This window comes from Manis pentadactyla, chromosome 2 (genome assembly GCF_030020395.1).
Source record: "Manis pentadactyla isolate mManPen7 chromosome 2, mManPen7.hap1, whole genome shotgun sequence".
Taxonomy (NCBI): domain Eukaryota; kingdom Metazoa; phylum Chordata; class Mammalia; order Pholidota; family Manidae; genus Manis; species Manis pentadactyla.
Genome location: NC_080020.1, coordinates 138,141,462 through 138,168,957, shown reverse-complemented (window position 1 = coordinate 138,168,957; position 27,496 = coordinate 138,141,462). Strand labels below are relative to the sequence as shown.

Sequence of the window (27,496 nt, the reverse complement as noted above, 5' to 3'; positions counted from 1 at the left end):
AAACTTCATTCCCAAATAAAAAACACGGTAAGTACCTCATGAAAAAATTTTTAATTTTAAAGGCGCTGCCTCCGGGCGGCCCCTCGCCCGCTGCCCCGCCGCGGGTCACACTTGAACCTCAGCCCGCCCGGCCCTCGCCCTCGAGGCCCCCGCCGAGAAAACCCCCACACGGCACAACGCCCACCGGCCCCCCCGTCTGCGCGGCCCTGACCCGGGCGGCGGGAGCAGGTCGGCGGCGCGGCCCCGGGCCAGAGGACGCGCGCGGCGGGGCGGAGAGCAGCCGCCTTCACCACCCGGGCCCTGACGGAGGAGCAGCAGCTCCGGCGGGCCCCTCCCCCCCGGCCCCGGCGAACTTCGCCGGCCGCTCGGACGCCCGCCCCGGGCGCACCCGCTCCGCTCCCTCCCTTCCCGGGCGGCCCCTCCGGCGGAGCGCGCCGACTCCCGAACCCCGGCCGGGCCCCGAGAGCCCACCACCCGCATCAGCCACTTCCCGGCCCCGCGGGGCACGCGCTGCCCGCCGAGACCCTCGCACGGCCGCCCCCTCGTCCGGCTCCCCCGCGCCCTCAGGCGGAGGCAGGGGTCCCCGCGCCCCGCGGCCACGTACCTTCCGGCCCGCAGAGCGGTCGCTGTCGCCTTCACCCTGAAGCAGGGCCCGCTCTGCACCCTCCACCGCAGATGTGCCGCAGCGGGAGCCGCTTCTCGGCCGAGCTCCCTGAAATCCGGCCAGGGCACCGGCTCCAAGTGCGGGCCGATCGCCGCCCTCCGCCAGCCGCAGGAGAGCCGAGAAGGGGGGAGTGCGACGCCGGGAGCCCAGCGGCTGCGAGGCGGCGATCCGAGGCCGGAGGCGAGGTGGGTGCCGCCCCCGCATGTGCACCGGGAGGACAGCGCAGCCGAGCACGCCGCGGGTCCGTCAGCATCTGGTATACGCCGGGCCCGCTGCGTGGACGGGACGGCGCGGGCCGCTCCTACCCGGGCCGGCGGACCCAAGCACGGAGGGAGCGACAACAACTGGGGCTCTCCGCGGCGCTCGCGATGCTACCGACTGTTGAATAAGGCGGCGGAGGCGCCTGCAGCTACTACGCAGCCGCCGGATTCACGTGATCTGCGCTCTCTCCCAATAGCTGTCTGCTCTGCAGCGCCCCGCGCTCATTGGCCGAGAGGACCGTCAGTCGGGGGGCGGACAGCCATTGGGCTCAAAAATTACAGCCCCGGGAACAAGACAGAGATGCCCACTCTCCCCACTGTCATTCAACATAGTCCTGGAGGTCCGAACAACGGAAATCATACAAAACAAAGAAATACAAGGCATCGAGATTATGATTCGTAAAGAAGTCAAACTGTCACTATTTGCAGATGACGTATTTTACATAAAAAACCCTAAAGAATCCACTCCAAAACCACTAGAATATCTGAATTCAGCAAAGTTGCACAATACAAAATTAATACACAGAAATCTGAGGCTTTCCTATACACTAACGATGAACTAGCAGAAAGAGAAATCAGGAAAACAATTCCACTTACAATTGTATCAAAAAAAATAAAATACCTAGGAATAAACCTAACCAAGGAAGTGAAAGACCTATACCCTGAAAACTACAAGACACTCTTAAGAGAAATTAAAGAGGACACTAACAAATGGAAGCTCATCCCATGCTCTTGGCTAGGAAGAATTAATATTGCCAAAATGGCCATCTTGCGTAAAGCAATCTACAGATTCAACACAGTCCCTATCAAAATAACAATAGCATTCTTCAACGAACTGGCACAAATAGTTCTAAAATTCATATGGAACCACAAAAGACCTATACTCTGAAAATTACAAGACACTCATGAGAGAAATTAAAGAAGATACCAATAAATGGAAACACATCCCATGCTCATGGATAGGAAGATTCAATATTGTCAAAATGGCCATCCTGCCTAAAGCAATCTATAGATTCAATGCAATTCCTATCAAAATACCAACAGCATTCTTCAACGAACTAGAGAAAATCATCCTAAAATTCATATGGAACCACAGAAGACCTTGAATTGCCAAAGCAATCCTGAGAAGGAAGAATAAAGCAGGAGGGATCTCGCTTCCCAACTTCAAGCTCTACTACAAAGCCATAGTAATCAAGAAATTTGGTGCTGGCACAAGAACAGAGCCACAGACCAGTGGAACAGAAAAGAGAGTCCAGATATTAATGCAAACATATATGGTCAATTAATATACGATAAAGGAGCCATGTATATACAATGGGGAAATGACAGCCTCTACCACAGCTGGTGTTGGCAAAACTGGACAGCTACATGTAAGAGAATGAAAATGGATCATTGTCTAACCCCATACACAAAAGTAAATTCAAAATGGATCAAAGACCTGAATGTAAGTCATAAAACCATAAAACTCTTAGAAGCAAACATAGGCAAAAATCTCTTGGACATAAACATGAGCAACTTCTTCATGAACATATCTCCCCAGGCAAGGGAAACAAAAGCAAAAATGAACAAGTGGGACTATATCAAGCTGAAAAGCTTCTGGACAGCAAAGGACACCATCAATAGAACAAAAAGACATCCTACAGTATGGGAGAATATATTCATAATGACATAATCGATAAAGGGTTGATATCCAAAATATATAAAGAGCTCATGCACCTCAACAAACAAAAAGCAAGTAATCCAATTAAAAAATGGGCAGAGGAGCTGAACAGACACTTCTCTAAAGAAGAAATTCAGATGGCCAACAGGCACATGAAAAGATGCTCCACATTGATAATCATCAGAGAAATTCACATTAAAACCACAATGAGGTATCACCTCACACCAGTTAGGATGGCCAACATCCAAAAGACAAACAACAACAAATGTTGGTGAAGATGTGGAGAAGGGGGAACCCTCCTACACTGCTGGTGGGAATGTAAACTAGTTCAACCATTGTCGAAAGTAGTATGGAGGTTCCTTAAAAAACTCAAAATAGAAATACCATTTGACCCAGGAATTCCACTCCTAGGAATTTACCCTAAGAATGCAGCACTCCAGTTTGAAAAAGACATATGCACCCCTATGTTTATTGCAGCACTATTTCCAATAGCCAAGAAATGAAAGCAACCTAAGTGTCCATCAGTAGCTGAATGGATAAAGAAGAGGTGGTATATATACACAATGGAATATTATTCAGCCATAAGAAGAAAACAAATCCTACCATTTGCAACAACATGGATGGAGCTAGAGGGTATTATGCTCAGTGAAATAAGCCAGGCAGAGAAAGACAAGTGCCAAATGATTTCATTCATATGTGGAGTATAAGAACAAAAGAAAACTGAAGGAACAAAACAGCAGCAGAATCACAGAACCCAAAGATGTACTAACAGTTACCAAAGGGAAAGGGCCTAGGGAGGATGGGTGGGAAGGGAGGGATAAGGGGGGAAAAGGGGCATTATCATTCGCACACATAATGTAGGGAGTGGGGGGCACAGAGAAGGCAGTATAACACAGAGAAGACAAGTAGTGATTCTATAGCATCTTACCACGCTGATGGACAGTAACTGTAATGGGGTATGTGGGGGGGACTTGGTGAGGGGGGGAGTTTAGTAAACATAATGTTGTTCCTCATGTAATTGTAGAATAATGATACCAAAATTAAAAAAAAGAAAGAAAAGTTTTTAACACAGTAATTTGCTAATTTTTCCAAGAAGCAGGTAGGAACTCTACCACTATGTCGTGCAGCACAGCCTGCCTACTCCCAGTGCAGGAACAGTCAAACCCGAATATGTTGAAGGGTTTAGAAAACACCCATCCTAACCTGCACATCCATTGCCCCTCAGAGAGCTCAACAGGAGCATGGGGGCAGCCTGCTCACACTCATCCCATCCTTCCCAGGGCTTTACTCTGACAAAGGGGAGCACAGGACCTCCCCTCCCACTGAGGCAAACACTCTGACTGCTGTGCAATGTGAGTTATTTCAGCACATGGGGAGGCCTGCCTCAACCTCTGGGCATAGCCCCAGTGTGGGCTCTGAGGCACGGATAGCCCCTGTTTCTGCCCTGTCAGGTCTGCTTTGGCTACATCCATGGACCGTGAGGAGAGAACCAGGTGGTGGAGCTTGGAGCCTGCAGACGTGCACACTGTGCCTACGGGGACTTTGCACATGCTCTTCCTGATATCTGGATGCTCTCCCCACCCCATGCCCAACACCTGCTCACCTGCAGATGTCAGCTGAAGCCTTCCCTCTGCAAAGCACCCCCACACCTCTAACCAGATGCAGTTAGCACATGTCAGTGCAGCTTGCAGGTTACTCCTGTCATCTGACAGACACCTGCCTTCCGCACATGGGCTTCTGCTCCAGGAGGGAACACCTGTTCCTGTCCCCACACCCCTGACCTGAGCATGAAGCAAATGGGAACTCTGTCACATATTTCAAGCAGCTGTTACCTAAGTGTGACCAATATGCACACTCTCTGCTGAGCTCAGCCCGGGGAGAGACCTGAGAGAGCATCAGTCCAGGCACAGCGGAGCCCAGGCTGCAAGGGTGATGGGGTGGTGGGGAGTGGGAAGGCTCTGGAGCCTGGGTGGGGGAGGGACTACCCTCCTTGCTACCCAGGCCTGACCTCTGACTACAGGCCTGGGTGCTCAGCCTTCTCCAGGAGCAAAAAGGTGGTATAAGAGGCCCTGGAGTCAGGCCTCAGTAGGAGGTCGAACTCAGGAAGTGGGTCCTGCACACCCAGGCAGGGGGAGCTCTCTGGATTCAAGGTCAGGCACCGTTTTTGTCCCTGTTAATTATTTTTTCTCTCTTATTGTGATATGTTATGTAATCAAAAGAGGATATAAATTGATGCATATCTCTTCAGTTAGCCATTACTCAGGTGCATGCACTGAGGATCCTAGGTGCTTCTGCAGTGCCGTATCCTGGCCACACTGCTGACCCCGAGGCCATCACTGCCCCCACAGTGGAGTGTGGCCTTGCTTCCTCACCCACATGTGCAACTACTAACAGAACTCAGTTTCCCTGGTTTTGAGACCTGAGTTGTGTTTGTGAGGTGCACTGATGGGCGTGGTGGTGTGTGCATGTCTGTGAACACACACTGGACTACAGCTCCTCCCTCCTTTTCCACATGGCCTTCAGGGCATGAAACTCCACACTTTGTCCATTCTCCTCTGGTGCACAGCTGGGTCATCTCTACTTCTTGATTACTAACAATAGTGCTGCCATGAATGTTCTGTACATGTCTCCCAGTATCACGCACAGCACCTTTCCACTGGACGTGTCCAGGAGCAGAACTGGTGGCTGTGAGCACCTCTGACTTCAGGGTAAGAGGCTGACTTCTCAAATGCCTTTTCTGTTGCAACGGCGATGACTGTATGATTTTTTGTCCTTTAATCTGTTGATAGTGGATTATATTAATTAACCTTCTAATGTTGAATTAGCCTTGCTTTTCTGAGACAAAGCCAATTTGATCATGGAGAATTACCATTTTTATACATTATTAGATCCAGTTCACTGGATATTTTAGAGTTTCTGCACCTACGTCATACAAGAGATTGGCCTATCCTATCCTTTCTTGTTCTATCCTTGTGAAATTTTAGTATCAAAATTTATTCTAAATTTATAAGTTGAGAAATATTCTTTCAATTTTTTATTCTTTTTTTTATTAAGGTATCGTTGATATACACTCTTACGAAGGTTTCACAAGAAAAACAATGTGGTTATTACATTCACCCTTATTATCGAGTCCCCGATACCCCATTGCAGTCACTGTCCATCAGTGTAGTAAGATGCCACAGAGTCCCTATTTGTCTTCTCTGAGCTACACTATCTTCCCACCGAGCCCACACACACCATGTGCACCAGTCATGATACTAAACAATCCTCTTCTTCCTCCCTCCCCACCCGCCCTTCCACACCCTCTCCTTTGGTAACTGCTAGTCCCTTCTTGGAGTCTGTGAGTCTGCTGCTGTTTTGTTCCTTCAGTTTTGCTTCACTGTTCTCCACAAATAAGGGAAATCATCTGATATTTGTCTTTCTCTGCCTGACTTATTTCACTGAGCATAATACCCTCTAGCTCCATCCATGTTGTTGCAAATGGTAGGATTTGTTTCTTTCTTATGACTGAATAGTATTCCACTGCATATATGTACCACCTCTTCTTTATCCATTCGTCTACTGATGGACACTCAGGTTGCTTCCATATCTTGGCTATTGTAAATAGTGCTGCAATAAACATAGGGGTGCATATGTCTTTTTGAATCTGAGAAGTTGTTTTCTTTGGGTAAATTCCTAGGAGTGGAGTTCCTGGGTCAAATGGTATTTTTATTTTCCCCAAGAGGGCCTTCCCTCTCTACTGAGGACCCTGTATCTGCAGATATCTCACATGCTGGGCATGACACCAGCACCTTCACGACAGACCCCTGGTGCCACTTGAGAGACCATGTGCACCTGTCCTGATGTCTACCTGACCCCTCTTCCATTTCAGAACCTGGTATCCCTGGACACCTATATCCAGAACACAGTGTCTGCCCTGTACCCTCCTTTTGAGGCCACTGCGGCCACAGTGCTCTGGCAGCTCTTCGGTGTGGCCAAGAGGCTCCACGGCGGGCACGGGCTGCGCTGCCTCACTGCCTTCCTGGTCCTGGCAGGGTGGGCCCTGCAGCGCCTGCAGCAAGAGGCCTGTGTGAGTACCTGCCCTACAGGCCGCACCTGCTGTTCTTGCCTGGACAGAGGAGGCAGGTTCCTGGAAGTGTTTAAACTGCACACGTGGGATTTTAGACGAGGAAATATTCTGAGCATTTGAAATTAAACCAGTCATGAAAACACACAAAACTCAAGTGAACATTTGTTGCTTTCTTCCTGAAAGAAAGCTGTGAGATTATGAAAAATAAAAATAAAAATAAATTGTAACCTCAGCCATTCTTCAGAGGAGTTTAATCACTTTCCAGCCCCTCCATTTCCGGGCCCACATGGGCACTGGTTCCTCTTCCCTTGGTCCGAAATGCCGGCTGAAGCAAGGCTCTGTGTCACAGCACCAGGGCCCCAGGCCTGCCAGGGGCACAGAGCCCCCTCCTCTGTAGACGTCCATTCTGGGCCCCCACAGGGAGCTTTCACTGCAGCCTTTGAATGGAGGAACTAAATCGCCTCCTGAGTGATCATCTCAGAGGCAGTTCATTGGTGCAGCTCCAATGCATATAATAAATTCTGCTTAATGAATTTCTCAGGTGTTTGGTTTATTTTGAGGGATATTTTTACTGTGGATTATTTCGGAGGCAACGTTAAAACTAGTAACTGCCAAGTTGTGGATGAACTGCAGTGAGCAGCTGGAAAGATCCATGGTTAGATCTCAGAAAATAAGATCAGCACCTTTTTTATTACTCCATTGATATTGAATTGGGGCTTTTTTAAAAACTACCACTAGGCTACTTTGATTTATTAAGTTCTTTGAATGTCTTTTAGCTAGAATGACCATGGTAGAGAGATGACCAAGTGTGTCCTAGGTTTGACTCCCTGCATGAAGTAGTCTACCTGGAGGATACTTTTCCTTGGGATCATGTACTTTTTGCATATTTAAAGGGAAAAAGCAGAGAAGGGTGCCTGTCAGGAGACATAAACGGCTGAACAGGAAACAATCTTTCTGAAAACAGCTGTCGCCTTTCAAAGGCATGTCTTGAAAGATATGCTGACCTACTATTGTGCCTTCTTCTGTTAATTTTCTTTTTCCTTCCATTCTAATCATAGTCATCCCCCTTCTACTTATAAAATTGCTTATCTTCTGAAAATGCCATATGAATAATATTACTCTTTAATATTGCTGCATATGTACAAATATTTAATAAACACAAAATAAAATTTAGAGGCCACCTTGTTATTTGCATATTTACATAGTTTTTTACCTTTTAATAAAGAAAATGAAATTTGATCATCTGTATAAGAGAAAATGAACTTGCCATAACAACTATGAATATAAACATATTTTAATTAATATAAATTCAGTGTAGTTTTTATTCGTTTACCCACTATTGTTGAAATGCATGGCTTGAAGATCATTATTAATCATATTAATTTTAAGATAAGCAGTCACGTTAAGCTAAGATTTCAAAGACCACCATTCTCCCAACTCTCTGTATATAAGAAATGCTTAAAATCACTAATCAGCTTGTTTATAACTGCTCCATCACAGCTTGGGCTAGAAGATGACTGGAGAAGTTCAAAGTAATCATAGAGATATGGAAACAGAATGTTTCTACAAATGGGGAAAGCAGGGGATTAGAATAAAGAAAATGAAATTGAATGACAGAAAAAAGAGGAAGGAGCAAACAAAACAGACATGGGAAATAAAGAGCACGACATATCTAATAGGCTGGAAGGAGGTTATTAAAAATGATAGACCAGCAAAATTATAGCCAAAGAATGACTGGCAGCAATAGTAGTAGCAAACTCAGTATAGTAAAAGGCAGAGACATTAGGGTTGAAGAGGATCATTCAGTAATGATACTAGTAACAGCCAGGAGTACCTAACAATCTGTAAACGGCCACACAGCTGGCAAATGACTGAAGCACAAATTGAGGGAATTCCAAGAAGTGACTCCTAAACATAGCAGCTGATTTCACCTCCCTCTGGAGCAAACAGGATAAGCAGACCATATTCCTTAGATGTATTGGAGTACATGATAGGAATGCATAAGTGCTCAGCCCAGCAACATTAGAATACACATCCTTCCCAAATATACACGGATCATTCTCCCAAATTAACTCAAATCTGATAAAATTCTGGTCACATTTTACATTTAGAGGATATATGTCATTTATCTCAACAATGCATACAATTATAGAATATTAGAGAACATACATTCTTGTTATACATGTACCTTTACCAAAATTGACCAGAACTTACCATTAGCCATAAAGTGTCGATAACGAAGAAATGATATCTAAAGACTGAAATGCAATAAAACTAGAAATCAATAACAGCAACCAAAAAAAACACCCTTGCATTTGGTGAGTTGTAAATATTCTCTAATAGAGAAAGGGTGAAACAGAGAACAACAGAGGAAATTGGCAACTCGTTTAGAGCCAGTGAACAGATGAGTCTTGTTTCCAGTTAGGATGAAGATGTGCATGAAAAACCTTTATTCCTGCCAAAAACAAGAAATCTCTAGAGAAACCCAAACAATTACCCTTTTTTTAAAGCCACCCAAGAGCTGTAGATACACAAAGATCTAAAATAACTTAACTATGGAGAGACAGTGCCTTTCTGTAAGTGAGCAAAGAACCGAAGACACACTCATCCTGGGCAAGTTGGGTTGCAGGGAGGATGGATGGAGGAGAAGCAATCTGCCACCTCTGCTCAGATGAGGAAAAATTGAGTTTAAGAAACCTCAGGGCTAATATATCAGATTAGAATTTGAGGGAGCCTTAAAAGTAAAAAGACTCCTCTCTACTCATCCTGGGCAATTCTCTTCCAGGGAATTCTGCTCAGTAAGGAGAGGCCGGGATGTGAGAACAGAGGGCAAAAAAAGATCTCAAAATCTCAGTCACACAGTTTCAAATTGCTGTGATCTCCAAATCCGATGGTCTCATGATCTCAGGCTCAATATTTTAGTCTCATATTTTCAACATCTCTCAGTTTCAAAGTCAGCAGCTCCACTGGGGGGATGGAGATTGTGAACTCTCAAAGCATTTGAAACCAGAGATAAACTGAAACTAACCAAAGCTGAACCAAATCCCATCCAGTTCAAATTTTATAAGATATTTCCAGTGGCCAAGGTAGTTAGGGCCTGAGCTGGAAAGTGGGGAGATATCTCACTGGGCTCCTGGAGCTTGAATTCCAAGGTTCTGCTGGGGTTTAAGGCCACAAAGTACCTAAATGGCTCTATTCCTAAATGTATGAAACAGATAAACCCCTCATGCTAGCTGCCTAACAGAGGAAAGATCATTTCTTTTAAAATTATCTACTGTAAACAAAATCTCTGACACAAAATTATACATAGAAAACCCTATGTTATCCACTGATAAACAACTTCAGCAGTTACAGGATACAAAATCACACACGAATCAGTGTGTTTCTATACACTAACAGTGAACAATCTGAAAAGTAAACTAAAAAAATTTCATTTACAAGAGTATATAAAAGAATAAAACAGCTAGGAATAACTCTAAATAAGGAAATGAAAGACATGTATACTGAAAACTATGAAACTTTGTTGAAAGAAATAAATAACACTTAAAAATGGAAAGACCTGGACTGGAAGACTTAATATTATTAGCATGTTAGGACTACCCAAAGCAATCTACAGATTCAATACAATATCAAAATCCCAACTTTTTTACAGAAATAGAAAAACCTGTCCTACTTCATATGGAATCTCAAGGGAACCTAAATAACCAATATATCTTAAAGAAAAACAAAGTTGAAAGACTCACATTTCCTGATTTTAAAACTCATTATAAAGCTACAGTCATCAAAATAGTGTGGCACTGCCAAAAGGACAAACACAGAGCCCAGTAGAACAGAATAGAGAGCCCAGAAAAAACCCTCACCTGTATGGGCAACTGACTTTCAACAAGGGTGCCAGGACCACTCAATGGGTAAAGACAGTCTTTTCGACAAATGGTGCTGGGAAAAGTAGACAGCCACATGCAGGAGAATGAACTTGGACCACTACCTCTCACCATACACATGAGTTAACTCAAAATGGATCAGAGACCTAAAAGCAAGAGCTAAAACCATAAAACTCTTAGAATAAAACACAGAAGACAGCTTCATAATGTCGGACTTGGCAGTGGCTTCTTGGGTATGACACCAAAAGCATAGGCAACAAAAATAGAAATGGATAAACTGGACATCATCAAAAATCTAAAACTTTGCTCATAAAAGGGCACTAAGCACAGAGCAAAAGAGCTACCCTAAGAATTGTGGGAAATACCTTCAAATCACATATCTGCTAAGAGATTCATATCCAGAACATATGAAGAACTGCAAAAATTCAACAACAGCAACAATAGCAACAAAAATTCAGAAACTGGAAAGGGCTTTAATAGACACCAAAGACCTGCAAACGTCCAATGAGCAAATGAAAAGATGCTCAACTTCACTAATCAGTAGAGAAATGTAAATCAAAACCACTGTTAGTATCACTTTCCATTGATTAGGATGGCTGTTATCAAAAAAACAGAAAACAAGAAATATTGTCAAGAATGTGGAGAAATTAGAATCTTTGTGCATTAAGGCCACTGAGGAAAACAGTTTGGTAGTTTCTCAAAAAGATAAACAGAATTATTGTATGATCCAGCAATTACCCTTCTAGGTAGATACCTAAAAGAATTGAAAGCAGGGACTGGAACGGATATCTGTTCACCCATATTCACAACAGCATTATTTACAAAAGCCAAGTGTCCATTGATGGATGAATAAACAAAAGTGGCCTCTCCATACAATGGAATATTATTCAGCCTTTAAAATTCAAGAAATTCTGACACATGTTACAACATGGATGAATCTTGAGCACATTATGCTAAGTGAATATGCCAGTCAAAAAGAATAAATCCCATGTGATTTTGCTTCTCTGAGCCCCCTGAATAGTCAAACTCACTGAGACAGAAAATCGATGGTGGTTCCCAGGAGCTGGGGAAGGAAGGAGTATTTAGTGGGTGGAGTTCCACTTCAGAAAGATGGAAAAGATCTGGAGACTGAGGGAGGTGACAGTTGCACAACAATGTGGATGTGCTTAATGCCCCTGAGCTGTGCTCTTAGAATGGTAGATTTTCTATTATATGCATTTCATCACAGTTAAAGAAGAAGCCTTTCTCCACATCATTTCTGACTGCCCTCCTACTCTGGTATTGTCCACTGTCTTCACCAGGCTGGACTAGTTCTCTTCTATAACAGACAGACAAATTCACATTGAGAACAGTGTTTGTCTTGTCAGAGGCTTACTACTTAGAGATTGCAGACCCTGGGGGAGGACACAAGCCTCCATCTGGCCCCCACTTGGGTTTTCTAGCACCGAGCAGGATCAGTGGGTGCTGTTCCAGGGACAGGCAAGCACTGTTTCATAGCCACCTGTGCCTCCATACCAGATCAGCACCTCACTGCTTCCAGGATGCAGACACAGTGTGTGACAGGCAGCTGGAGTTCTGGCAAACAGCCCTCAATGGTATGTCAGGGACAGACGACGGCTGGTGTCCCTGTGGGCGGTAGGTGCCTTTCTCTGCTCGGAGGAAGAGTGCGGGAAAGGTCAGGGATGCCGAGTGTGGGGATGTACATTTCCTCAGACACCAGGCCCCACGGCCAGCACTGGGGAGGCTACTGAGGACTCACTTCTCGAATGATGTGCTCACTGGTATTATAAGGAAAGTGCTCAGATTAAATCAGATGATGTGACACCGAGTGGACAGCAGCTGAGTTCAGCATGCCCTGGAGACTCACTGTCTGACCCCCATTTCTGCTGTTTGAATAACACAACTCCTGTTGGGTGGCCACGCAAGACCCTGGAAAGATCCCCAGATATTTTTTCCCCTCTGACATGGAAAAATCATTATTTTCTGCATTGTTTTAAATTATGAATTCACATTACTTTCTGAAATCAACTGGTCTTCCACAGGAAGCAGGTCTAACACAGGAACAGGCTGACTCGATGGGCTCAATGGGGAGGGGGGTTGGAGCTGGGCTTCGGTGAACCCAGGAGGGCTCAGAATGCAGAAGTGAGCTCAGCATGCACACAGGCCAGCCAGCGTGCTGCAGGGGAGAGGGTGGCATTGGCAGGGCCACGCCCTTCTGTCTGCTTAGGAGGGGCCGAAGCCTCAGGAGGGAGAGGAGCTAACTGGTACCCAGCGCCCAGCAGCAGGCAGAGCGCCCAGCGTATCGCCCCACAGGCTGGCTCAGGCCATGATCTCAGGGCAGGAGGTGGCGGTCAGCAGAGCCGGCCCAGGCTGCCCCTGGCACTCACAGAGCACTGTGCCGGCACTCACCCACCTCTGGGGCGTGCAGAGGAGTGGAGGGGGACAGGCTCCAATGCATGGTGCTGGACTACTCGGTGTCTGTGCGAGAAGGATGAGCTGAACCCTACCTCACTCCATCCACAGACCTACTCCAAGTGGATCAAGTCCTAACACAAACCTCAGAACTATAAAACTTTGAGAAAACACTACCGGGGAGCATCTGCAGCAGACATAAGCAATACAGGACTGTACCTGGGTCACAGGGAGAAATCCTACAAGAAGGGAAGAAGAAACAGCCTGAAGGAAAGTGTGTGAAATGCTGAGCTGGCACAGCCCACGGAAGAGAAGCTGTTGGGCTTCACCGCTGCTCAGGGATGTAGGAAGCAAGCTGGTGAGATGATCCAGGTGGACACGTTGTCAAGCCCTCTGAGGCCAAGTGGCTGAGTTACACTACATCACTAGCCGCAGACTCACAGAGGACAGTTTGTACCAAAACCGAGGACCCCCCTGCCCCACATCTAGGAATACCCCCTGGAAACTTTCTTGTATCTGGACACAGGATTCACGGCCAAGAATGTCCACTGTAGTTGCGTCTCTGACCAGCGAGATGCGCGGCATGCGTGTGGGAGCACCTCGAGGGCTGCAGCGGCACAGCAGGCCAGCTTGGCCGCATGGCTCTTCAGTGTGGCCTCCTGGCCCCTCCCCATGTGCCGGCCTCTTGTCTGGTCCTCTGGAGCCTGGACTGTGTACTGACGCACTTGATGAATGAGGTGTAGTGGAAGTGATGGGGGGATCTCCAAGAAGAGGCCTGCTGCGCTTGCTGGGCGATTAGCAAGATTGCTTCTGGAACACTCCCCCCAGGGAAGCCAGCACCTGTTAGAAGGTGACTTTTCTGAGATGGCCTCGCTGTCCTAGGGAGAGGCTGGAGAATGAGATGCCGTTTGGAGAGAGACAGAGACCAGGGAACGAGGGTGCGGGTGTGGGGGGTGAGGAAGCCATCCTGGTGGGTCCACAGCCCCAGATGCCCCTGCTCACAGCCTGGGTACAAAGTGAACCGCTCAGCTGAGCTCTCCTCTGATTCCTGACTCATAAAATCACAAGCAAAATAATATAGTTGTTTTAAGCCACTAAATCTGAGGATAGTTGATTATGCAGTAATAGAACACCAGAGCAAATACTACACATTAAAGAGCACGAAAGAACCGCAGCTGCATGTAGCAGTGTAGATAAACTTCAGTATTGATTGAAAAGCAGGTCATAAAAAATACAGACCGTACAACTACAGTTGTTAGTAAGTTCAGACATCTGCAACACTATTTGTCACCCAGGGATTCAAACATGGTTAATATAAAGAAAAGCAAGGGACTTTGGGGTGGGGAGTTCTCAGGGAAGCTGGGTGCCAACAGAAGGAACTTCAGGGCAGAGGGTCAGGGCCACGTCCTAGTCTCAGGGCTCCTCCCCTCGGTGGGCAGCCCGGTTCCTGCTCCCACAGAGCCAGTTTTCACCAGCTTCAGAGCCACCTCCCCGCTGTGCCCGTCAGGATCCTGGGAGCGGGGCTACTGGGGCTGTTTTCACTGGAAGAGGAGGCACCCAGCCTGGCGGGGAGGCTGCACAGTTCTGGGGCACAGCCCACCCCACTCTTCACCCTGACCCTGCTCAGGCCCCCCAGGAAGGGGCTGCCTCCCTGGGGACCTTCAGCCTCAGACCCTCTAGTTCTGGGGCTGTCTTGAAGTCCATCCCTGGGGGGCTCGCACCACCGACCCCAGCTGCACGTCTTTAGGCCATGGCTCAGGCTGAACTTTTCTCCCACTGCCCTTGGGTTCTCGGCAGCTGCCAGCCAGGTGTCTCACTGCTGACTTCGGGGACAGGCAACACCCTGGATTTTCATGTCCAGCATGGGGAGGTCACTGGCCCACGTCTGCAGCCACCAGCACCAGCAGGCACTGGCTGTACCCCGGCACTCTCCGTCAGGGCCTCCCTTCGGTCTCCCAGAAGGCCTCAGTTTTCCCAGAAGCACCAGAACCCAGGCAGGCCTCCAGGCTCAAAGCCAATCAGGTATTTTAATTTGTCAGAGCAAAATTTGGGAGAAGTATCAGAGCACAGTGACCTCTGTGAAGAATTTCTAATGGCACAGGAGATGCTCATGAAGTCATGTCAGGTGAAAAAATTTCAAACTGTGCAGTTGCATTTGTGATGCGATCTCAGCCATTAAACACGAACAGGAAAAAGAAATGAGATGCACACAAATGCTGATGATGCCGACCTCCAGGGCTTGGTGCTGGGCTTGTCACTTCAGTCTTTATTTGTTCTGAATCCTCTAGTTTTTGCAACACACAAGTATTGTTTATTCAGTCTTAAAATCTTAATTTTTAATCAAATGTGGCCACAGGTGCAAGGGCGCCTGGGGGACGCTCAGCAGGCATTGGCTGGGTCCCCGCCGGGTGAGAGTGTGAGCTCTTCGACGGCAGGACAGACCCGTCCTCCCTGCACCCGTGTGCGCGGCAGGACGTCCACAGGAGAAGTCGGTGAGGCCCTTGCCCTTAGGAACACCCCAGTGTATTTAAGGTATGATTTGCAAAGTCAACTCCAAATATGTGAAAACAGTAAATATTTGTAAAACCTCAACTTTTAGGAAAACTAACAAAATGAATGTGAAAGGCAATCTTTAGTACAATGTCAAATTCTAAGTTTTAAGGCAATAAAAGATCACAAAAATAATCAAGAAATTCATCTTGTATAAAATGTAAACTTCTACAGAGAGGCAATGAACATAACTAAACTACAAAGCAGATAAGCTGGGACAGACAGGTGGACATGCAGACATGCAACAGACGTGTGCTACCGGTGAATCCAAAACAATATCATGTTACATTTTTTTAAAAAACTTCAGAGCAACTAAGGCAAAAACAATACCACAATTCTTAAAAAGAGCAAAAATACACAAAAAATTATAGAAAAGAAAACAAGCAGTGAGAAAAGGGTTGGCTTCACCATCTATCACATAAATGTGAATTGAAAGTTTTCCACACTGTGCCTGTCAATCTGGGAAAGGATTTCTTGGTGGAAAGCCTCATACTAGTGAGTCATGGCAGAGCTGTAGTGATACACGTGGCCAGCAATGTCCTATTGTCAGTAACCATAAAAGACATTCGAAGCCTTCTATCCTGTGATCCTAATGCCAGAATGTATCCTAAAACTATAAAGGAAGAAGAAACTGTACCGTGAGAATGGCATTTCTTATCTTTAATGGAAAAGACAGAAGCACCGCAGAGTTCTGAGCACGGACAGTTAAGCAGTCCCGGTCTCTGTGAGTAAGAGAGGAAAGTGCATAAGGGTGACAGCAGGAATACCAAACTATATCCACATCATCATCATGGTTCAGAAAAGTCACTTCATGTGTGGATAAGGACAAGAAAGGCTTTTAAGCTTGAAGGGTATTAGAATGAGATCTTTTTCATTTTCTCAGTCACCGGAATAGCATTTGTGCAGAGTGTCAGAGCCGTGGCGGGAAGAGTGAGTGGCCAGGCAGACAGCCTGGAACTACAGTCATGCTGTGGGATGCGGCCCCGTATCAGGATGCGAAGCCGCGGCTCCCATGTGCCGGGGACCCCACCCCTTGTTCCCCAAACCACTTGACACTCGAGAGCCGCCCATGCTTGACTCCTGGTGTGTCTCCCTGAAACCTAGACCCTTTCCAGAGCAAGGTCTTTTCAAAGAAGTTGTGACAACACCCCCAAAATGTACAGCCTGGTTGTGAGTTCACTGACTGCAGGAAGTGGGAGCCTGCAGCTGGCACACTGGCGTCCCGCCAGATTCTTGCTGCGGGTTCCTGAGGCTGTGCTTTTCCTGGGGGGCTCAGACCATGGGCTGGCAGGGACAAGAGCGTAAAAGTCCAGCCCTTGCCCAGCTGGGGGCAGCTCCTGGGAACAACTCCCCCAAGGTCAGGGTTAGGGTCAGTGTCGGCCTCCTCGCTGTCTCCGACCCGCAGATAGAGGAGGTGACGCCATGAGATATCGAAGACCTTAGTAGGCCAGCCAGGGGACTCAAGGCATACCAGCTCAAGAGTGGTGCTGAGAGGGCACCTCTCGTATTTATTAGTCACACAAATGCATCCAAGGACAGTTGGTGATCTCATGCATACAATACAACCGTCGGCTTGTTGTGTTCTCAGTGCACAACTCCCTCGTAGCACTTCCCAGCACAGCACAATAGGGGAGATAACAATGTTGCAGGAACTGGCCTTGGTTAAGACACAACATTCCTTTAAGGAACACATCACATTTCTCAAGGCACACATCACTGATTAGTAGAGAAAAACAGTTGAGTTATGATATTTTGAGCCCACATTTCCCTTATTTTTTAAGTAAAGAATGAGAATTCCACTTTTATATTATCTTGTTGGCATAGTAGCTGATTAGGAGCAGCAGAGGATGCATCACACAGATGGCGGGGCAAGATTCTTTGCCTTGCCTTAGTTGGCCCCCATTTCTATCACTTGGGGGCCCCTTGCGACTATGCCTGTCTTAGGTTGTTCCTCCCGTGAGGAATCTTACCCGTCTCTGGCTAACCAGTCATCTTTCAGGGCTATGAGAAGGATTGGATTTAGGAGAGGTTGGCATACTTTTCTCTGCTTTGACGCTTGGCAACAGCTACAGGAATCATTTAAAGAGCTCAATTCATTATGCGGACTCTCACAAGGGGGTAAAGGCAATTCTTGAAAGGTAGCATAAGCATGTATCGGTTTCAACAAGTCAGTAATCAAGCCAGGGACCCAAACTATTAGGATACGGGGACACATACATAAAAGAAGCAGGCCTACAAATAAAGGTCATAGCCAGTGAAGCCAAGAAAACCAATCAGGTGACCTAGGCAGTTGAGAAAAGTTGTCAATGATATGATGAATATCATCTAGTTGGTTTTGAATAGTTTGAGAGAAATCAGACAGATTAAAACAGCACATTCCTGGGAATTGCTCAGAACCTATATGTTCTTTTAACAACAAATAGTCAATGGTGGCACAATTTTGAAGCACTGCCACTCGAACTTCTCCCAGTTCTTGGTTGAGTTCTGACAGTACAGAAGCAGTCAAGTTTGTGGTTTTACTGTATGCACATGCCAGCTTGGATATTTCTTTCTTCATTCCAGCAACAAGTCCAGGAACCCGTAGAACAAACGCAGCTACAACTGCAACAGCAGTAGGATCCAAAAGTTTCAGGTTGGCATCACAATCAGGTGACAAAGCTTGAGGGATTCTTCTATGTCCATATCTAGGATAATCTATAAGAGCAGAAAGAATTTGTCGTACGCCACAAACACCTTGGTAATGTGAAGAGAAAGCTTGATAGGTTTTGTTATCATGTTATCACACAAAAATACCCATCCACTTGGGAGCTTGTATCCATATGGCCATTTTACATGTATGATGGAATTATAATAAGAAGGTATAGAAGTACAGTTAATACATATGCAATTGGAAACTATGGTAGTGCTAACTGGTAGATCTAACTGAATATCATGAGTAAGAGTTCTGGGAGCTTTAGTAATATTTATTCCTGATATATTAGTAAATATTGGAAGAGGAAGTCCTATTCCTATCAGATTCTTCTTCAACAATCCACTGATAGAAGAGTCTCCTGCTACACAAAAGGAGGACTTGTTCAACCCTAGGTTCGGTGAGAACTTATTTTTAGGAGAGAGTAATATATTTAGGAAAATAAAACTACTCTTGTATAACTTATCAGGAGTTCCTTTCTGTACTTTTTCACAGGAATAATCACTAATATCATTTTGAGGCAAAACTGTCTTATATATGTCATAACAGATATTACTCCTTCTAGGCTGATAGGTTGCATTATACCATCCAAATTTTCCTCCATCTTTTTGCCTATAAATTTCTTCTCCATAGCGGATCATCCATCATCCTTTAAAAGATCAAAATTAAGAATGTGCAAAGCATGCATTAGCCGTTGTTTTGCAGTTAGTTTGATCATGTCAGGTAGCACTCCCCCTTTTTGTTTTAGCAAATAATGCTTTAATGTAAGGTGACAGCGTTCCACTAAAGCTTGTCCTGTACAATTATAGGGAATACCTGTTTTGCTGAAATCCAGTTCTTTACTAGGTTAGGAGTAATTAAACAGTGATTATAAATGACAAAAGATTTACAAATGACAATGGTTAAAGATCTGATGAGAACTTACTGTAAGACAGTTGATATATGGAAGTTTGGGTATTTCTGTAACATAAAACATTCAGTAATAAAGTTTACCATCATTCCTTTTGACAGTGCTTTCCAGGTAAATATGTATCAGGTAAATAAGCCAAATTAGCTAAATATTTTCTCTGATGAGGAGAAGAAATTCTTCTGACATGTTCCAGGGGCCCTCTGGAAAATATCAGAATTAACTGGAGGTAAAAGCACTTTTAAAAATTTGGTCTTGGGAAGCTGTCAAAAGTTTTTAAGGCACTTGCCTAAATAGAATTATAGTTATTGAATAACACTTATTGTTTAACCAGAATGATAATAAGAACGTTTAAAAGCAAATACAGAGGGTTACATAGTTGTTAACAACACTTAGTTTACAGTTCTTTTGATATTAAGATCTTATTTTCTTAAGCATTCAATAAACAGCTGTATTTAAGAACAAGTTATCTTCTTTCACTTTTAAAAAATGCATTTCTATTCCTTATACCTTCTCTTATTAAAACATACATTCTTTAGCATACAGAAATGTTTTCCTTATTAAATTAGGTAGTTTCAATTAGAACTTAAAACCATTTGGTACTGTAACCTTCAGTGAACACTAAAAAATAGGCCATTGTAAACTGTTACACCAGCATTCTTCAGATTGATACATTTATGAACATATTTTATCATTTTTGGAAATGTGGCTTACAGCACAATTTCTCATTAAGCACAAAATTTGTCTATATAATTTAGCAAAACTTTAAGAATTTTGGTTACCACAAAAATTCTCAGGCTGTTTTGCAGATTTATACACTGTTATACATTAACATTATTATTATTAAGACGTTCATCTGCTACACTTGTTTACTCATTTTTAGCAACCATGCTATATTACTTATAAGACTTTTACCAAACATTAGACAAAGTCAAGCTTTTCTTTAAGCATCTTCTTGAAATGTTTAACAGGTAACATCAACTTAAATGACTTTAAGTAAACTTTGGCAGCTGATAACTACAAGGACATGTTCGTTTCAATTAAACTTATATTAGCATTAATGCTTAATATTTTTTATTAGATTTTCTGGAAGTTTTAGAATGCCCAATGTTCACAAGCGCTTGTCTTTAAATCAAGTTTTATTAATACCATCCGGAGGTAGAAAATATTTTCATTTACACACCTAGACACACAAACATACAGACCGAGACATAAGGACTACAGTTAGCAACACTTTTCATATTAAAACATGTACACAGACAAACTGATAACAAAAATTTGAGTTACTAATGTTTAATTGTCTTCTTTCTTTTTAGCTTACTTGATTAAAAGTACTTCAGTTTTCAAGAATACACTCTAAGGGCGAGCAATTTACATAACTAGGTTAAGGTTTAGAGGGCCTCAGAACAAAAGAGCCGATGAAGGCTCTGAACTGATAGGGACTGTGTGCGTCCAGGGGGCTGGAAATGAAATGCAAGTACAATTCAAGCACCAGTTATTTAAAGCCAGGCTGTATTGTAAAAGATAAATTTCTTCTATCTCAGAGACTCTAGTTTAAAACTTCCTAATTTTCAAAGATAATGATGAACCTAGTAAGTAGAATAGATTTTCACTAAAAGAATTTAGAAAACTAGTTCCATATTGTAGTAGTTCACGGGACTTTCGACTATTTTCTTGTGGCAAAATATATTTAGCTGCATAACATTATATTGCATAATTCTCTCAGGGGCCAAGCCTCTTTAATCAGAGTGTTTGTATTGAGGCCAGGTTTGTGTGCAGAAGATAAGACACGTCTTTCTTAGAGTTTAGGGATTGAATTACTCTCAGTTAGTTTTCCTAGTGTTTTCTGCCTGAGCTTTAGTCATTCCTTGAGAGGCCCCTGCCTGCCTGATAAGTGCAGGGACTGTGTGACTTTTCGCTGCTAGAGTCTTGGTCTGAGTCAGAGGCTTGTTTGGCTTCCCTGGGGCTGCAGACAAGGAAATGCTTAGCTCCAGGATTATTAAGATCTGAGGGTCTTTTCAAAGTATTAAAGAGATATTGCAGTTTATAAGTAGGAATATTTAGTAACAGTCGGATCCAATTGATATCTCCTAATAATTTTTGAAAATCATTTAAAGTTTCAAGATGATCTCTCTTTATCTGAATTTTCTGAGGGATTATTGAATTTTCTTGAATTTTATTACCTAAATAATTCACTGGATATTTTACTTGTATTTTAGCCGGGGCTATTGATCTACCCAAACAGGTGTCTGAGTGGTCGACAAGTGAAGCACTTCAAACCTTTTAAGTTTCCTTTTGATCTTCTTTTCATAGCAGCTGCCAACAAATTAGCTTGAAAAGTTGGAGAACCTATATCAGCGCAAGCTTTGATGTAATCTTCTATTCTGTCTCCTGCAGCTTTCAAAGGCTTTAAAACACGCTGACATTCAGTATTTGCATTATCATAAGCTAACATTTGTAACAACATGCTCTTAAATCTGGATGCGCTATTGTCCGTCTTAGATTGTTTTGCAGTCTGGCAACAAAATCTACATATGTTTCATTGAGTCCCTGCTTAAGTTTGCTAAATGGTCGAGCAGGCTTTCCGGCTGCCTGTATCCTTTCCCACGCTTTCGGGCAGCACAAACGCACCTGCGTCACTGCTATGTCCTCTTTCTAGCCTGTCTCTCTAATTGTAACCATTCTCTTTGCCCCGCCGGTTGTTCAGCGGTTTCGCGAATCAGCGGATTTTGTAAAGGTTGCAGAGCGAGAGTGATCAAATTACACAAGGACCAAACAGACACAGGGATAACATCTCCTTGCCTATGAGCTTTTTAAAAGCCTCTTAACACGCTATCCCAATCAGCTTGTTTAAGGGTGCCTTGTGGAGGAAGCTAATAGCAATGCTTTTTTTTTTATTTATGAAGTTGAGCAAAATCTTTCTTAGAGGTTTTCACTCCTGATGTTTTTAGGAGGGCACGGAGCAATTTTAAGTAATCCTCCGGTTTTGAAGCTTTAGTTTCGTTGTGGCCCATTATAGTGTCCCTGACGTCTCTATCCTGTTCCCTACATATGCTTTCCCGGGAATCTTACCGGATCCACGATCTTCAGAGCTTTTTCCCGCCCTTGAATAGCAAGTGCCGCCGAGCGGAGGTTCTCTGCCCTGAGTTTCGACCGTCTTTCAGGTCCCTCCCTGTTCGGGCGCCACTTGTCGGCCTCCTCCACGTCTCTGACCCGCAGATAGAGGAGGCGACGCCATGAGATATCGAAGACCTTAGTAGGCCAGCCAGGGGACTCAAGGATACCAGCTCAAGAGTGGTGCTGAGAGGGCACCTCTCGTATTTATTAGTCACACAAATACACCCAAGGACAGTTGGTGATCTCATGCATACAACCTTCGGCTAGTTGTGTTCTCAGTGCACAACTCCCTCGCAGCGCCTCCCAGCACAGCACAATAGGGGAGATAACAATGTTGCAGGAACTGGCTGGCCTTGGTTAAGACACAACATTCCTTTAAGGAACACATCACATTTCTCAAGGCACACATCACTGATTAGCAGAGAAAAACAGCTGAGTTACGATATTTTGAGCCCACAGGTCAGGGTCAGGGGTTAGAGTCAGTAGTTAGGGTCAGGGTCAGGGTCAGGGTCAGTGCTCAGCCCATGCCTTGGGCTCTGTCTCTTGGCTTCCTGCCTCCCTGTCCTGTTACCCACCTGCTCCAGCCTACCAAGAAAAGCCATGAAAGTGTGTTTTTAACTGACTTCACTGAACCAAGAACTCCTGCTTTCTCTCCCAATTTCTTTGTCCTGTGGGGGCCCAGTCGCTCACCCTGCCCTGCTACATGGAGACCAGGAGCTCCCACAGGCCCCACGCCTGCTGCTAATCTCTGTCGCTCCCTGTCTTGTCCCAGGCCAGATACACAGGCCTCATCTTTTTCCACAAAGGCTGGCTGCTGTGCCTACACGAGAAGGTGGTGGTGCAGCTGGCATCCCTCCATGGAGTCAGGCTCAGGCCTGGGGACTTCTACCTGCAGGTCACATCAGTGGGAACGCAGTCAGCCAGGCTGGTCTTAAAATGCCTCTCCTGCCTGGGAAGAGGCTCAGAAGAAGTCACTGTCCCCAAGGCCATGTACAGATGCGTCATCACTGGAGTTTCTGGAATGGGTCAACTGGGAGCAGAACAGTGTCCCCTTGCAAAACTGCTTGCTGACCTCGGGACTGGCCATCTTCCGCACCCCATGGAGCAATGTCACCGACCTCATCTTTGTGCCCACAACCTGGACAGTCCCACCTGCCTGCTCCAGCCACCCTGGGCCTGAGCAGCTGCCGCCTGGCAGCATCTCAGAGGCTCCTCCCCGAGGGGACACCCCCGCCCCCGCCCCCCTGCAGTGGGCATCCCAGCAGCGGCGAACCCAGCCACATCCCTTACCCGAGGGAAAGCCTCAGGACTCCATCCGGGAGCTCTGATGGAGGCCTTATAAGGGTCAGCCCCTCAGAGCAGGACCCCAAAGGTCCAGGAGGAGGGCCGGGCCCCATGGACAGGAAAGACGACCCCCAGGCCCTCACCCTCCTTGAAGACACAGGCAACCCAAGCTCCGTAAGGCAGCCATTAGGGGACTCAGCTGGCATGGAAGCCGGATGCTGGTTCAGGAAGTCCTACGTGGAGGCCCTGCACAACCCGTGCCCTTGGGCACCAGCTCTGAGTCCCTTGGGGACAAGGCCTGGAGCTCCCAGACCAAGAGCCCTGGCGCAGCAGCCAGCCTGACCCGGAAAGACACCTCGGCTCCTGGGGAGACCACTGGGAGACCCCGAGCCAAGAGAGCAGCCCAGGAGTCACCGGGAGGACCCTTCCCAGGAGGTCTTGGTCCTGGGACAGGTCCCTCGGAAGCTCCCGAAGGGACACCGGGTGAGCTCCCAGAACTCAACCAGTGCCGGGCCCCAAGGTCTCTCAGGAGGGGAAGCTGTGGGGACCAGAAACGCAGGCTCCAGCCGCCCCTTGTGTGCCACTGCAGAAGGTCCTGGATACCCCAGAGAGGAAGGTAAACATCCCCTTTCCCTCCCTCACCCTTCCTGTCTCCCACACCCCACCTCCACCCCCCCTCCGCCCAGCCCACCTGCCCTGTCACATGTGCTATGCTCCATGGACTAAGTAGATGCCTGTCTCTACTTCCATATCGACTGTTGAAAATAACATTCATGCGTGTCCATTCCTGTGGCTGCCACAACAAAGTACGGCACACGTGGTGGCTTAGGAACCAGGGATTTATACTCCCACAGTTCTGGAGCCCAGAAGTCTGACACAAGGTGCCATGGGCCCCAGAGGAGGGTCCTTCCTGCCTCTTCCAGCTGTGGGGGGCTCCGGGCGTCTCTGGGCTCTCAGTCCTGTGTCTCTGTCCTGCTCCTTTCTCTTATAAGGACACCTTTCTCTGGATGCAGGATGCTCCCTAAATGCCACTTACTCACATCTGCAAAGACCCTTTTCCAGATTCACACATCCTTTTGGGGCCTCCATTCTCCCCCCGTGCTGCCTTTCATGCAGGTCTGTCAGGCGTGACAGTCATCCTTACATAGTGCCAGGTCCTTGGCCACACATCTTGAAGGCCCCGTGACTTCCTGAAGGACTCTCTGTGCACTGGAATCCACTTTCCCGGACCGTCACTCTGGAGGGGGATGTGGTGGCTCCAGGGAGTGTTGGCAGGGCTTGAGGGAAAAATGACCATTTTTCTTCAGCCACATATTTCAAATATGTCCCTTTTGTAAGTAAAGAAGTGTTCTATAAAGAGCCAAAACTATGACTTTGGGATAGTGAAAGGTGGCCCAGTGCCTCAGGCCTTGAAAGCAAGCAGACAGAAGGGACTCTCTGTGGCATCCGCACCTGTGGCACCTGGCTTGCCCACCTGGCCCCGTGACGGGGCTCTAACAGCGTCTGCATCCCAGGGGCTTGCCTGCAGCTCCGGGTGGGCCTGCCTGCAGCACCTATAGGCAGGATCTCTCACTTCTGAAAGTTGGGTCCACTCCTAAAATTCTGACAGGATCTGGGTGGCATAGACACAGGATGCAGCCCAAAAAGAGCTCTATGATAAAAGTACTTGCTTAGGGTTCACACTTTTTAAAAGCATTCTATTGCCTCACAGCAATCAATTAAAATTAAAATAAAGCAGTAACTCCCTGGCCATTGTTTCCAGGTCTTAAACTTACCTTTATGTCTATTTCCCTCCCTGTTTTTTGCATCAGGCAGAAAACACACAATCACACATGTGCACACATGTGTACACACACACACACACACACTGCATGATGCAGTGAGAACGCACATCTTCAGCCTTCACCTCCATTGTCAACATACAATATAATCAATATGTTCCTCTCCACGGGGAAATGCCATCCTTGAACATTCAGGAACAGCGTCCCTCAGGGTCACGGGCCCTGGACGACAACCAGGCAGCATGAGGTACTTGTGAAGGCGGCAGGTCAATTTTAAACAAACCAGCATCACCAAGTGGAAACTGGGCATTAAACCCTTGGTGTAGAGTAATGCATCTCAAGATTCCAGGTCTTGTCATAGGGGATGTTTGTCATTCCTCCTGGCCCCCGTGTGCCTTGCCTACAGCACATCCGGAAGCTGCAATGAGACCCTCTCCTGTGTGGGAGGTGGGGAGCCCCCCTCTGAAGTAGGAGCTGTAAACTTGCAGGGAGAGTGTGTCCTTCTCTCCATGAAGCCTCCCTCTTCAATGATTATGCAGAACTGCCTATCTGCATCCCAAGAGGGAGGAGGAAGACAGTGTGAGGAAGAGGAGGCTGCTCTACACGCCCCCCACCAGAGGAGGTGGCCAGTAGTACCAGAGGTCTGGGCAGAAAGGCAGATAACTGGTTATGCAACCAGTGGCCAGTGGATCATTGATAACAGGCATTTCCCTCTGTCTCTGCTGCCTAGCAACACATACCTGTCCCTGGAGTCCAGTCTGTGGTACCTCAACTGGAACCCCCCTGACACCTACACTGAGGAGTAACATTTAGCAAGTGCATCTTCTGCAGCAGCAGGTACAGCCTGTACCTGTCCCACCTGTCCCCCTCTGTCCCACCTGTCCCCCTCTGTCCCACCTGTCCCCTCCCTCCCACCTGTCCCCCTCTGTCCCACCTTGCTCCAGCTCCTGAAACTTTGCTTTGTCTCTTCTTTGAACATAAAATTAATTAATTTCAAAGCTATAAATGTAACATTTCAGAATTTATTTCAAGAATATTATACTTAGATTCATCAGTCATTCAACCAATGGTAACCAGGCAGCTGTCGCTTGATTAAGAGGTGCTTTTGTCCCGGCCACATTAACACTGTGGCCCCCAGACCTCAGACCCACCTCACTAAATTCAGGAACAGCCCCCATGAGTGTGATGCCTGTCCACTGCCCACGTGGGAAAGCTTGGGGCTCCCCACAGGACTGGAACCCAGGGAGCCTGAAGAGTTTACCCATGCCAGTGATGTGGTCCAGAAAATATGTGAACACACATGAAAAAATCGCTCTTGGGGATATGTGTGATGGAGCCCATCAACTGGCAAAGGGATGGACCAAAAGTGGCTCATCACACGGTGGGGTGAGACCCCACAGACGCGGGAAGCTCCCCCATGGGCAGTGCCAGGTAAGCTCCAGAGACAGTCCTGATGGGTGGAAAAAGCCAGACAGGAGGCCACTGAGTCTGGGGCCAGTTATGTGAATGGTCCTGAACAGGCGAACTTAGAGTAGGCCTGTGGGGGTGGCTGGGGGGGTGGGAGCACCCCAGGTGGGCACAAGGGGTCTTCTGAAGGTATGACAATGTCCCAAACTTGGTCTAGAGTGGTGGCTAGACCACCAGGTAAAGTTGCTAAAAACCTTTCAGCTATACACTTGAAGTGGGTGAAGTTTATGATATGTAAAATATACCTTAATGAAGCCAGTTTTTATTTTTAAAAATTCTGTTGACTTTTGGCCCAGCTATAACGAGAAAGCCATTAGAACTGGGAAGTGCAGGCTTAGGGACAGGGGCGCACTCAGCCCTGCCCTACAGGGGCAACAGCAACCCTGGAGGCCAGGGTGCTGGGTCTGCTTGCTGTCTGTGACAAGGCACAGACCCCTGAAGTGGGCTGCAGAGCAGTGCCGACCAGCCAGCCAGCGTCTCGGGGCCACGGCTGGCCCCTCCAGAGTGATGTGTGAAGGTGAAGCAGAACCCACTGTTTTCGCAAGTGATTCTCTCCTTGTCGGAGGCAGGCCACCAGAGAAATGCCCCCCTCCCCCAGCTGCTCCGCGTTGTCCGGCAGGCACTGAGGCAGGTAGCCACAGATAGCATGGCCCCAGCAAGCGTCCGGATGTACTTGCAGAGCCACTGAGCCCCCGGGGGAAGGCGACCTGCCCACTCAGGTGCCCAGGCAGGCGCTGGAAATCAGTCAGGAGCCG

General features: G+C 46.6%; 1 protein-coding gene across 1 annotated transcript; it reads left to right on the top strand.

Annotated features, from left to right (window-relative positions):
* Nucleotides 1–38: 38 nt before the first annotated feature.
* On the top strand, nucleotides 39–24,103 carry LOC130682663 (uncharacterized). Its single transcript, XM_057497515.1, is given in 9 exon segments — nucleotides 39–544; nucleotides 676–1,097; nucleotides 5,219–5,292; nucleotides 6,456–6,653; nucleotides 22,982–23,220; nucleotides 23,222–23,446; nucleotides 23,448–23,749; nucleotides 23,752–23,856; nucleotides 23,859–24,103. Coding segments are annotated over 9 exon segments (2,193 nt in total). The 3' UTR covers nucleotides 23,981–24,103.
* The last annotated feature ends 3,393 nt before the right edge of the window (nucleotides 24,104–27,496 follow it).